The 12,501-nt window shown below is 36.6% G+C and overlaps 1 protein-coding gene across 9 annotated transcripts in view; it reads right to left on the reverse strand.

Moving 5' to 3' along the window:
- Nucleotides 1-12,501, reverse strand: part of Sphkap (SPHK1 interactor, AKAP domain containing) — a 157,327-nt gene that overhangs the window by 35,327 nt on the left and 109,499 nt on the right. For 8 of the 9 annotated variants that reach the window (XM_074071909.1, XM_074071912.1, XM_074071906.1 and 5 more), the window contains 2 exons: nt 4,671-4,730; nt 3,025-3,159 (listed from right to left, as the gene is read on the reverse strand). In XM_074071909.1, coding sequence (XP_073928010.1) covers nt 3,025-3,159; nt 4,671-4,730 — 195 coding nt within the window. The remainder of the gene's footprint in view (nt 1-3,024; nt 3,160-4,670; nt 4,731-12,501) is intronic. The other variant, XM_074071908.1, reaches the window with a different exon arrangement.

Raw genomic sequence — 12,501 nt, forward strand, 5'->3', positions numbered from 1 at the left:
CACAAGAAAGTAACAAGTATAATGAACTTAGTAAACCAGAAAAACCTGAAAATAAATCAAATCAAAAGTAAAGAGCAATCAACACAAGATTCAACCTGGAAAAAAAGCAATAGAAACACAGGAACCAGTAAATACTTCTTAAACATAGACCTACATGTTTTGACTGGACTTAACCTTAAATCTTTTGACTGGACTTAACTCTCCAGTCAAAAGACACAGATTATCTGAATGCATCAAGTAGCAAGATACACATCTCATAACCAAAGACATGCACAAACAAAAAGTGAAAGCCTGGGAAAAAAGATTTGTCAGGCATACCGAAATGGAAAGCAAGCAGGAGTAGATATTTTCATATAGACAAAGCAGATTTTATGCAAAAATGAGGCAGAAGAGAAAAAGAAGGTCATTGAACACTAGTAAAGGGAACAATCCAGCAATAAGATAAAACAATTCTAAACATATTTGCAATAAACATCAGTGCCCCCAAGTTCATAAAATGAAGACTTCTGAATATAAAGGAACAGATAGGTCCAGATACAGTAATAGTGGGAGAGCTCAACACTCCACTCTTCAGTAGACAAAAAATCCAGACAAAAAGTAACAAAAGTATCCTAGAACTAAACAATGCCATGGATGAAATGGACTTAACAGACATTTATATAGTATGCCATCCTATGACAGCAGGTTACATTATTCTTAGCAGCCTATGGAACTTTCTCCAAAATAGATTACATTCTAGGTCATAAAGCAAACATCAACAAATAAAAAAATTGAAATAATCCACTGTATCCTAATAGACCATAATAGGATAAAATTAGAAATCAATAAGAAAAACCATTCAAACACATGGTGATTGAATAGCACTCTTTTGAAGGATCAATGGGTCATTAAGGAAACTAGGAAAGAAATTAAAAAATTCCTAGATTTAAATGAAAATGACACAACTTACCAGGACCTATGGGACATAGCAAAGGCAATCTTAAAAGGGATGTTTATAGCCATGAGAGCTCACTTGGGAAAATTAGAGAAATCTTAAATGAATAATCTTATGATACACCTCAAACTTTTAGAGCAACAAGATCAAGCCAACCCAAAAACTAATAGATGGGAAGAGATTATAAAAGTTGGGGAGAAATCAATGAATTGGAGACCAAAAGAATGATATAATTAATCAACAATTAAAAAGTTGGTTCTTTGGAAAAAGAAACAAGATCAACAAACCTCTAGCCAAATTAAAAGAACGAAAGAGAAGACCTGAATTAATGAAGTCAGAGATGAAAAAGGGGATATTATAACACACACCAATAAAATTCAGATCTTACAGGAATATTTTGAAAATCTGTACTTCAGTAAACTGGAACATCAAGAAGAAACAGATACATTTCTTGATACACATGATCCACCAAAGTTGAACCAAAAGAGCATTAACAATTTAACATAGCTATAAAAAGCAATAAGATTGAGACAGGTATAAAGAACCTCCCAGCAAAGAAAATCCTGGGTCCTGATGAACTTCCACTGCAGATTTCTTCTAGACGTTTAAAGAAGAACTAATATCAATGCTTCTCAAAATATTCCATAAAATACTATGGAAGTAATACTACCAAACTCATTCTATGAAGACAGTATTACCCTAATATTAAAGTCAGATAAAGATGCACCAAAAAAAGAAACCTATACACTATTATCCCTGTTGAACATAAATGCAAAAATCCTCAGTAAAATATTTGCTAACAGAATCCAACAACACATTAAGAAGATCATACACCATAACCAAGTAGGTTTCATTCCAGGGATGCAAGGATGTCACAACATACTCAAATCAATAAACATAATACAGCCCATAAACAGAATCAAGAACAAAAACCACATCATCATCTCAACAGCTGCAGAGAAAGCCTTTGCAAAATTGAGCATCCTTTTATGATTAAAAACTCTGAAGAAACTAGGAATAGAAGGAATGTTCCTCAACATTAGAAAGGCTGCATATTACAAACCTATAGCCAACATCATACTAAATGGGAAAAAATTGAAACAATTTCCTCTGAAATCAGGAACAAGGCAAGGGTGTCCACTCTCCTCACTCTTATTCAACATAGTATTGAATTTTCCAGCCAGATAAATAAGAAAGGAGAAAGAAGAGAGAAAGAGAGAGAGAGAGAGAGAACATGATTCATGATTGTATTAGTGGGTCTATCTGAGGAGACTATGAGAGGTGGGAGATGGGCAGAGAATCTTTAAAAAAGATTTAAAAATTGGTAACAAAACTAAAACCCAAGGAAGAACAATTTGGAGGGAAACACATGCTCATTAGTTTAATACTGCATGTCACCACTACATACCTGTATGTATTTTTTCTTGCTGAGCACCTTTCCCTACATTTTTCAAGTAAGTAACATTATGATGATTTATGCAATAACAATGAAGATGACTGCAATGAATGATAATAATAGCATTTCATTTCCTAATGTATCTTTCGTAACATTTCCTTTTTCTGGAAATTTCATTCTTTGGGTCCAGGAAACTACCTTTTCACTCTTGGGCTGATCTTCTTTATTTACTAATTTGACTTATTTGGTATTTCCCAAGGAGTAAATAACATCCAGAATGATGATGTTATGGGACCCTGGAATTGCATGGCATGAATTAAAACATTCTGGTATTGTCCCTAAAAGAAAAGACATTTCTGTGTTTTATTATCTACTTGATTTGTGGAAAAATCAAGCTAAATAACCTGAGCCCAGTGTGTCTGCTCTATATGCAACTTAGCACCATGAATTTGAGCAGCTGATAGAAATGAGGAGTTGATGCAAGGGAAGCTCTGTCCAACTCTGAGTGGCGATTCTTAGGAGAAATACAAATTAAGATCACTGTCAAATACAAAGACATATTGATTCTTGTGCCACAGAGGATTGTGTGTAGCATCTATTTTGGGTTCATATCAATCTGTACTAAGTTGGCTATAGAAAAGGTATCGTAAGTGAATCGTAAGTGAATGGCTTATTCAGAACTTAAATTTCTTACCTGTGAAACTTCAAAATCTGTCTGGAGATTTCCAGATGCTAACCCACTTAGGAGGACAATTTCATTTTCCTTTGGCTGTTGGACATCCATGGAGCTGATAAGCTTTGGAAGATCTGGTGAAATATTGACCAGTTTCTGTAGAGGAAGAAGCCTTATTAATTTAGATGATTTCTTTTCATTTCCAAAATACTACCTCCAAGTAGTTTACGTACAAGAGTGATTTACTCATGCAACTGAACATACTCCATATTGATGAATACTGTGGTTATCACTGGAAGAAATTATATGGAATTAATGCATAAGAGTTAATATTGGAATATATAATTTAACCTTTAAAAACCCCTTAGTTTTCAATTTTCCAAAGTTAACATTTAGTAACTATTATCATACCATAGGAATAAATAGTAATCTGTCGTAACAAAGTCAATAATAATAATGATAAAATAATGGTTAGCATTGATTTGACTATGTAAAAAACACTATACTAAAGACCAAACGTGTTCTATTTCTTACATTTAATCTTCACAACAACCTTATGTGGGCTAGGTACCATTATTACTTTATAAGAAGCCTAAATTCCAGAGATTAGTAACTTGCAAAAATCAGTGCCAATGTGTCTGTTTTAAGGCAGAGTAGGAATCTGCCCCACGTCAGTCACATAAATTCTTCAAACACAGAGTTCTTAAAATGCCAGCTTACTTTCATCGTCCCTACTGTCTGTTTGATGGGTGCTGCACAATAATTCTACCAAATAAAACTGTATGTACAATTTTTTTTGAAAATTCTTCCTGTACTACACAAATGATAATACTTGGAGCTTGATGAAAATTTATGTGATAATTTGTGCAGGCAGCTGGATTTAATAAGCTTTCATTGCCAAGAAAAAAAAAACTATAGGAGTAACCAAGTAATTGCAAGTACTGAGGATAGAGTAATTGGGTACTGAGGAACTGAGCACTTGGTACTGAGTCATTGAACAATTTGGGTACCATTGTGTGAAAATCAAGGTAAAATGGTGTGCTGTTACATATTAATCAATAGTATATCAGACAGTGAGGTCAAGGCCCCTCAGCTTTGGGCATAATAACAATCTTATCACACCATTTCATTCTTTCCATTGGATGCTGGGCTGTGGTTCCAAAAAACTGAGTAGACTTTCAAGTGCCTACATGGTGTCAGGGATTTATATCAGAGTCTTTACAACCTTGAATGAGTGTGGGGAAATGAGTTGCTACAAGGCACAACAAGTTCAAGTACCAGATAAGTGGGAGCCAAAGTTCGAGATAAAATTTGATGAAAGTAGCTGAAAGGAACAAAGCACCTTCCTGGCTACTGGCATCAGGTTTTAAGAACACCTTGGAAAAGTCACCTGGGACTGGGTGTTTAATGTGAAGGAAGGGCAGAACAGCAACTTTAGGGAGCTGGTGAGCAAGGTGGCAGCCTGCTTGAACAGCTCTGCCAACATGGAAAAGCAAGCTTCACAAATGTCAAAAGACAAAGCAGCAAGGAAGGTCTGGGAAATGGGCTGTGAGGAAGTCATCTAGCAGTTTGGAGGCTGTCCTCCAAACTGAGCATCATTTATGGCTGAAATCACTTTGGCTAGCTGTTGTATTGAGCTCCTGGAGAGCTCAAGGTCCAAGTGTTACCTGCTGCAGGTGCTCCGTACTGCATGCATCCTTATTTACATCCAGGTTCACAAAGCAGACCTGGGAAAGGGGGCAAAGACAGTCAATTAAGTGAAAAACTATCAGTCCTTTTAGTAGAAAGTAGGAATCAGTCTGGTGACTGATTTGAAATTTACATGTATTTTATACAGCTTGGCATAGAAACTGTAATTTCATCTTTGGGCTTCTATGCAGATATCCTACACTCTGCTCATGCTTCCCAATGGCACCAGGGGAAAACCATGTCTGCTTGTGTTAGAATCAAGGGAACACATACAACAAATCTTCAGGTTTATAATGTGCAATTGAATCTCATGAAACAGGAAAAGGACTTGTAATGTTAAGGTCCTCTTTAAAATTACAATGAGCACTTTTATTTCCCTCTGCTCTTTTCTCACTTCTTGCCCCTTTCTCTACCCCCCCCCCTTTTTTTTTATAGTACTGGGGCTTGAACTCGGGGCCTACACCTTGAGACTCTTCACCAGCCCTATTTTTGTGAAGAGTTTTTCGAGGTAGGGTCTCACGATCTACTTGCCTGGGCTGGTTTCAAACTGCGATCGTCCTGATCTCTGCCTCCTGAGTGTAAGAAAAACGAGCTTTTCTATCAAAGTATATGTCACCCTCTTAGATTACTTTAATTTCTTCAGGTTGCCATCTTAGGTGACTTGCGTTGTTTAAAGGGGTCCTGTTTCTTCTGGATTCTTGTACAGCCCCATTACCTGTCAAAATTGCCCACCAAATTTGTGTGCCCTAACCCATCTCCTGAGCCGTTTAGCTAATTGAGAAAGCTTGTGAACCTTAGATCTGGACAAATCCCAGGTAAGGTGCAGGTGTAACTGCATCAGGGATATAAGGAGAAGCCAAGCCACTGTCAGCCATTTTGTGCTCACATGTCTGTTCAGCTGGAGTGAATTTGGGCTTGCACCCTTTAATCAAAAGAAATTACCTTGTCAACATTTTCTCTGTCTCTCATGTGTCTGTTTTTGGTACTGGAGGGTCTTTAGTTCCAACACGAGTAGCTAGGATTACAGGCGTGAGCCACCAGTGTCCAGCATTCTCTACCCACTTTTAATAAGGTGTGTGATATGTGATTTCTCATTGCCTACATTTTTAAGTTCATTTTAACTTATTTACTTTTGCATAGATTACTTCTTTATTGGTCATTTTAGATATTGTTTAAAAACAATAGGTACAATATTAAATAATAAATTCAAACTACAGTGAAATAACTGTTATGATTTAAATTCTAAGCACATCACATAGATAGAAAACTATCAGATGGAATAAGAGAGAGGAAAACTTAAGAAAATTACTTAAGGAGGTAAAATATGTTCTTGAAAGAAAAAAAAAAAAAACAGACTTTTGTTGGGTTTGGAATAAGGCAGATATCCCCAGTAGGTGAGAGAGCAGGTGTCATTCTTGGAGGTGAAAAAGTGTAATAAATTGTCAAGAAACAGGAAAGAGTGTGAGTATGGCCCAGCTCTGGAGAAAAGGAAGTGTTAGAATAAATCCTTGCAAGGATCATGTAAGAGGGCATGAATGAACTTTTATCTTTTGCTAAAAATCATCCAAGAGCTTTTATTCTTAACTGGTTGACTTGATAATGCATAACTGAGAACAATGGTTATCAGGAAATTTAGTTAGATGTTTGGATTTGCATTCTTGTAGATCTAAGGAGCCTTCTGATTTCAATTAGTTGATTGGAGTTCTGGATTCTCAAACATCCATTGCTCTTCTTTTTAGGATTAAAAAAATGACCAGGCAATGTAGTATATGCCTGTAATCCAAACTATTTGAGAGAGTAGGTTTTTGAGTTTGAGGGTGGCCTAGGCGAAGTTAGCGAGACCCCATTTCAAAAACAAAAGGACTGGAATGTAGCTCAAATAGTATAGTGTGAGACCTAGGGTTCAAGTATGGCAAACAAACACAACACAAAACAAAAAACAGAATTGAAAGTGGTTTATACATTGCTGAAGTGTAAAGATCACTACTGCATTACTCCCAGATAATAAGGATTTTCCCCCAAGTTTCACGGGCTCACAAGAGATCTCCAATAGCATCTGAGGACACAGTGTCTGCTTGGTAAGCTCGCCTGATGGACATTAGGGAGGGGGAAGGGTGTGAAAGACCACCTACACTCTCTCTTTTTCAGAGGTCCCTTTCCTCAAGGACAGGATGGTGGGAAGTCAGGGAGAAGTGTGCATGAGTGCCTTTGCAGGCAGTGCAAATGGGAACATAAAGAGTAGCTGGAGCTCAGAGTCAGTTCAAGGGCAAGGGCAATTTGAGAAAATTCATATAATAATTGCAACTTTGCCTATAGAAAACTGGCTCAATATCCATCAGTACTCAGGCACTTTAAATAACACGCACCTCGGACTGCCCTTAGTGAATTAATGAGAGAATTTTCTATTCACCTTTAAAAAAGCATCTGTTACTGTGCCCCTGTGCATCACAAAACTCTTATTATCCCATATCACAGTGGGAAAGGGCAAAGCAGAGACCAGAGATCAGCAAAAGGCATCTCAAATAGTGACTTATCTGTTCCTCGTTATCCTGAGGTCTCTGAGGATGAACTCTCTTTGCATTCATTCTGGACTGCAGTATGAAATTCTGCCTACACGTTGAGGAAGTCCTTCCAAGATCGGAGCAAAGCAGGACAGAAGTCAACCATTTGCTTAAACCTTGCATGCATCTCTTTCTATATCTTGGTGCTAGAGGATTGATTCATATTTTTTAGGGCCTGATGGATTTATAATTCTGAGGGATATTCTTTAAGAAAAGAAATATAAAACTAACTAGATATGAAACTGAATATTTGTTTTTTCATAGAAAAAAGAAATTACAATAAAACTCAAACTTCAAAAGGTAAAGGAATATCACAAACTTTAAAAACTTCCAGAAAAATATTTAAATGAATGAACTGCTCAATATATCTCCATAGTTTTTTCCCCCTATTCTTATGGGTGCAAACTGTTTGATCACCTATTCATATGACAGTAGTTTTATAATAACATTTTCCCAGTGAGAATAGAAAGATAATTCAGTCTTCCTTTAATGTGATTGATTGAATTTTTTCAGGTACTCAAACCTTTACTGAAAATATCTCATACATTTTCAGCTTATTGACAAATTTAGTTGGAAACTACTATGTAATTACTTTCTGTATGAGTTATTATAGGAATATTCACTATTTGTCCTGTTATTATAATTTTGTGCTCTACCAGCATAAGGATTTGGGTTGATTCTCTTCTGTGTGATTCTCATGAAAAAAAATGCATGGTACATTTATAAATTTTGATGCTGCATTATCAAGTAAATTCCTTGGGTTGAATAGGCATCAATGAGAAACCAATTTTGTTATTAAATTTCACGTCTGATGACTGTAAGAACTTTCTATGCTGTTTCTTGGCATAAAAATCTTGTTTGCTTTCCACTTTCTGCATGTTTTTGGTATTGGGAACTGCAGTGCATGCTCATATGACCTGACACCTTTATGTTACAAGGTCTGGTTGAGTGCTGCTCTCTACAGTAGGAATATCTCTGGAAGCCATTTCTACATGAAGATGACTAATGATCATTTTAGTATGCATCAAGGAGACCCCAGGCTACATATAGAGATCTCATGAACACAATCCCACTAAATTTACCTTAAGCCAGATCATTATTCTAATGAGGGAAGACAAGATATGGTAGAAATTTGAATGGAAAGAGCTAATTATAGCTAAATACATTATTTTTGAAAAATTTGATAAGACATATAACCATGTGAGCACATTGCTAGATCCCAATCCAGGACCTTGGAAGTGGCACCTATGTATCTGAAGAACCCTGAAATGTAGGTGATGATAGTTTTATGGTTAATCTGCTTCTTGGTAAAATGGTCCATATGATTGGGTTGCTCTTAGCAAATTTTCATGTTTTATGATGTTAGGGTATTTCCTTGAGATTTAGGAATCCACTAATTCTGAGATTCAAGTATAGAACGTAAAGACAAGCTTAGATGTAGGGTAGGAATTTTGATAAGAAGACTGTGTTCATCCTCTTAGAGGTGCATGGTCTTTGTACTGGGTGCTCGGAAGACAAGCAATCCAAATAAAACATTACTCTTGCTCTCAGGGAGTTATATGTCTGATAGGAGGACATATTTTTTAAGTGGTGAAGACAATTATGAAGCGTGGCAGAAGTTACAGGCCTTGTGTATAGGAGAAGGATGCTGGGGTAATTGGGTCAATCACAAGTGGTATCACAGAAAAGGCGGGATTTGAAGAGAGCTTAGAAGTCAGAAGAAACATGTTTAAAAGCCTAAGAGGGGAAAATTGCAGAAACAATGAACGTGTAATCTTTTCATGATTAGTATGTCTTAAGCAATGAACAGATAGGAAGCTCTGTAGTAAGCAAACAGGAGGAGAAGACAGAAGCAGTGAAATCCAAGTCAAGAGGCATTTCTTAGAACTTCAGAATGAGATAAAAGTTGATGAGAAGTGTCTTTCTTATTATGCAGTGAAGATTCTAGGCATAATTTAGTAGCCTTTTTAATGAGTTGAATGAAAGAGGAAGTCCTAATTTTACAATGTACTACCTGTGTGCTAAGTGTTGAGAAAGAGACCTGTGTGTTAGAATAGGTTTTTCCCTGTGAGTCTGACTGGGGGGTTATTAAAGGAGCCTGTAATGGAAACTTTTGGTAATGGGAAGGATTAGGGAGTGGAAGGAATGCTGTGGGTGGAAAGGCTGGGGCTGCATGGTTGAGACACCAGCCAGATGAGAATAGGTGGAACCTGCTGTGTTGTGCTGTGTTGACTGTTCATTCACCTCCTTCTGGAGGGATGTTACTGAGTTCTCCGTAACATGCCTGAATAAACAACCCAAATACAAGAAAAGGCCAGAGACAGACTTTTAAAAAGTATGTGTGTTTACAGAATTTCCTCTTAAACATACTTTTTTTGGCCTTCACTAGATGTTAGTTCATGAGAGCAGGCCCTGCTTATTACTGTATTACTGCTTTGCACAGTGGCAGGCACTTGGTAGGTGCTCAGTGAATTCTTGCATAGGAATGAATGATGAGGAAGCCCTGATTCAGGTGATAGGTATACAAAAGAGAATGTTTATTAACTATATATTGGTTATTTCACTTGTTTATGTAGTGAGTTGTAATGTCCTCAATAAATAGAGTTTTCTTCCAATTATGATATAGGAATATGTAGAGGAGTTATATGAGAATTACTGAGTTAATATGACCCCAGTAATTAGCTAGGATTTAAAGTACTTCAACTGGATTCTTCTTTTTGTAAATAAAGATTTTCTAAAGAAACAGAAACAACTTAAAACGTTGAGAACCATTATTGGTAAGAAAGAGATGTAAAGGCATTAATGTTTTTCTTGGAGTGGAAGCTCCTTTCTTCTCACATAGAATGCATTTTGGTTTGTGTCTACACGTCTTTGTTGAGATCATCTGCGGAGATACTTGGTCAAAGGAGATGGAAACACATCATCCTAATAGAGCACAAAGTCTTCTTTTCTTGCCTACTTAGCAAAGCTACCCTGTGGTTGTACTTTTAACCTTTAAGCTCAAATGTTGCTCTTTGGTCTTTATATTCGTTATTATGCTCTGTCTTCTGTTTTAATATGAAACTGTGGGAATTAATGATAAGAAAATGATATCATTTTATGATTTTGACTTCTGCATAATTTAATAAGCCTTCAAAGTTACTTATAATAGTAAAAATTGGAATGTTCATGGGTGATTTTTTATTTTCTCTGTTTAGTACTATGGATTATCTAGTCAAGCAATCTCGATTGTGGCTTTTATTTATAACTTGTTTTCATAAATGGAGTTCCATGTGATTGTTTTAAAAACTAAAGTTTGGTTGTAAAATTTGTTGGCTAGTGTACAAAATATATTTTTGTGAAGGGTTAGTGTGAAAAAGGTTGACATTAAAATTAGTAAAATAAAGCTAAATACATTTAAGTGAATTGCAATTCACAGCACCATTGGGAAATAACTAGTCACAAATTAAGTCAGACATAAACAGTACTCATATATCACATAAAAAGCAGGTTTTACTTTTGATTTGAAACCCTGTGAAAACAACTGGTGATAATTGTTGTACAGAAAATCCATATTTTGTGTGGAAAGCTTTCTTTCTTTCTTCCTTTCTTTCCTTTCTCTCTCCTTCTTTCCTTCCTTCCTTCCTTCCTTCTCTCTTTCTCCCTTGCTCCCTTCCTCCCTTTCTCCCTCCCTCCCTCCTTTATTCCTTTCTTTCTTTCTTCTTTTTTGAGACAGCATCTGGCCATGTACTGCAGGCTAGCCTTGAACTTCTTGCTTCAGCCTCCTGAGTTTGGTGTTATAGGCATGTGCCACCATAACCTGAAGTTTTACATTTTAGGCACATTTTGGACTATGGGGACAGTCAAATGGAATAGCCAAGAAATGTCAAGGTATTATGTACCCACTAAGAGTCAATCACTGTGCTTGATGACAGCAGAGTTTTTAGCCCCAGATGTAAGACCCTTGACTTCCTTTTTTGGGAATTCAGCTGAATTTAGTCAGCTAAAACCAATTAAGGAAATCATTCTTATGGAGATGTTGCTCAAAAATGTTAATCAGAAGCAGAATGCCCAATTGCCTTTAAAATCTAGGCATTTGAAAGCAGAATATGACCAAATATATACTTATGGTTTAATCTTAGAAAAAACTGGCTCCTCCTTTCAGTAGCTTCTAACAATGCAGACATCTGGCTGTGTGAGATGTGATGAGATGTCCTAATTTGATTGTACAAAAATGCTGATCCGCAATGCTTCCAAAGAAAAATACTGCTTCCTTTCTTCCCCCAAGCAAAAGACTTCTGCTAGATTCCAAACCCTGGACCAAAATTATCTTCTAAAGAAAGCCACATTTTCTCTGATTAGTACTTTGGGCTGATGATACTAAAACGGCAATTTTTACATCAATGCTGGCATGCATCATGCTTCCAGACATTCTGTAACACACTTAACCGTTTGGGAAAATACCACATTTGTATCCAATTATTGCTTTGAAATCATTGTAGCAATCACACAAAATGAATGATTTATTTACACTAGAGGCCCTCAAACTTCTTTGCTGCTTTTTATTGTTAATATTTAAATATTATATTTGAAACACTGTTTTGGGGGTAGCTATACAAGTAGTTTGTGATAAGAGGCATAGTAAAAGGTATAGAAATTTCTCGAAGATGACCAGTCTTTTAACTAACAATACACTAAGCCAATTTTATTGCTAGATTAAAAATGATTTAAAGTTTGATAAAGACCAAAAATCGTATGTTCTCCCTCATATGTGGACATTAGATCAAGGGCATACACAACAAGGGGACTGGACTTTGATCACATGATAAAAGCGAGAGCACACAAGGGAGGGGTGAGGATAGGTAAGACACCTAAAAAACTAGCTAGCATTTGTTGCCCTTAACGCAGAGAAACTAAAGCAGATACTTAAAAGCAACTGAGGCCAATAGGAAAAGGGGAACAGGTACTAGAGAAAAGGTTAGATCAAAAAGAATTAACCTAGAAGGTAACACACATGCACAGGAAATCAATGTGAGTCAATGCCCTGTATAGCTATCCTTATCTCAACCAGCAAAAACCCTTGGTCCTTCCTATTATTGCTTATACTCTCTCTACAACAAAATTAGAAATAAGGGCAAAATAGTTTCTGCTGGGTATTGAGGGGGTGGGGGGGAGAGGGAGGGGGCGGAGTGGGTGGTAAGGGAGGGGGTGGGGGCAGGGGGGAGAAATGACCCAAGCCTTGTATGCACATATGAATAATAAAAGAAAA

The sequence above is a fragment of the Castor canadensis genome, chromosome 4 (genome assembly GCF_047511655.1).
Source record: "Castor canadensis chromosome 4, mCasCan1.hap1v2, whole genome shotgun sequence".
Taxonomy (NCBI): Eukaryota; Metazoa; Chordata; class Mammalia; order Rodentia; family Castoridae; genus Castor; species Castor canadensis.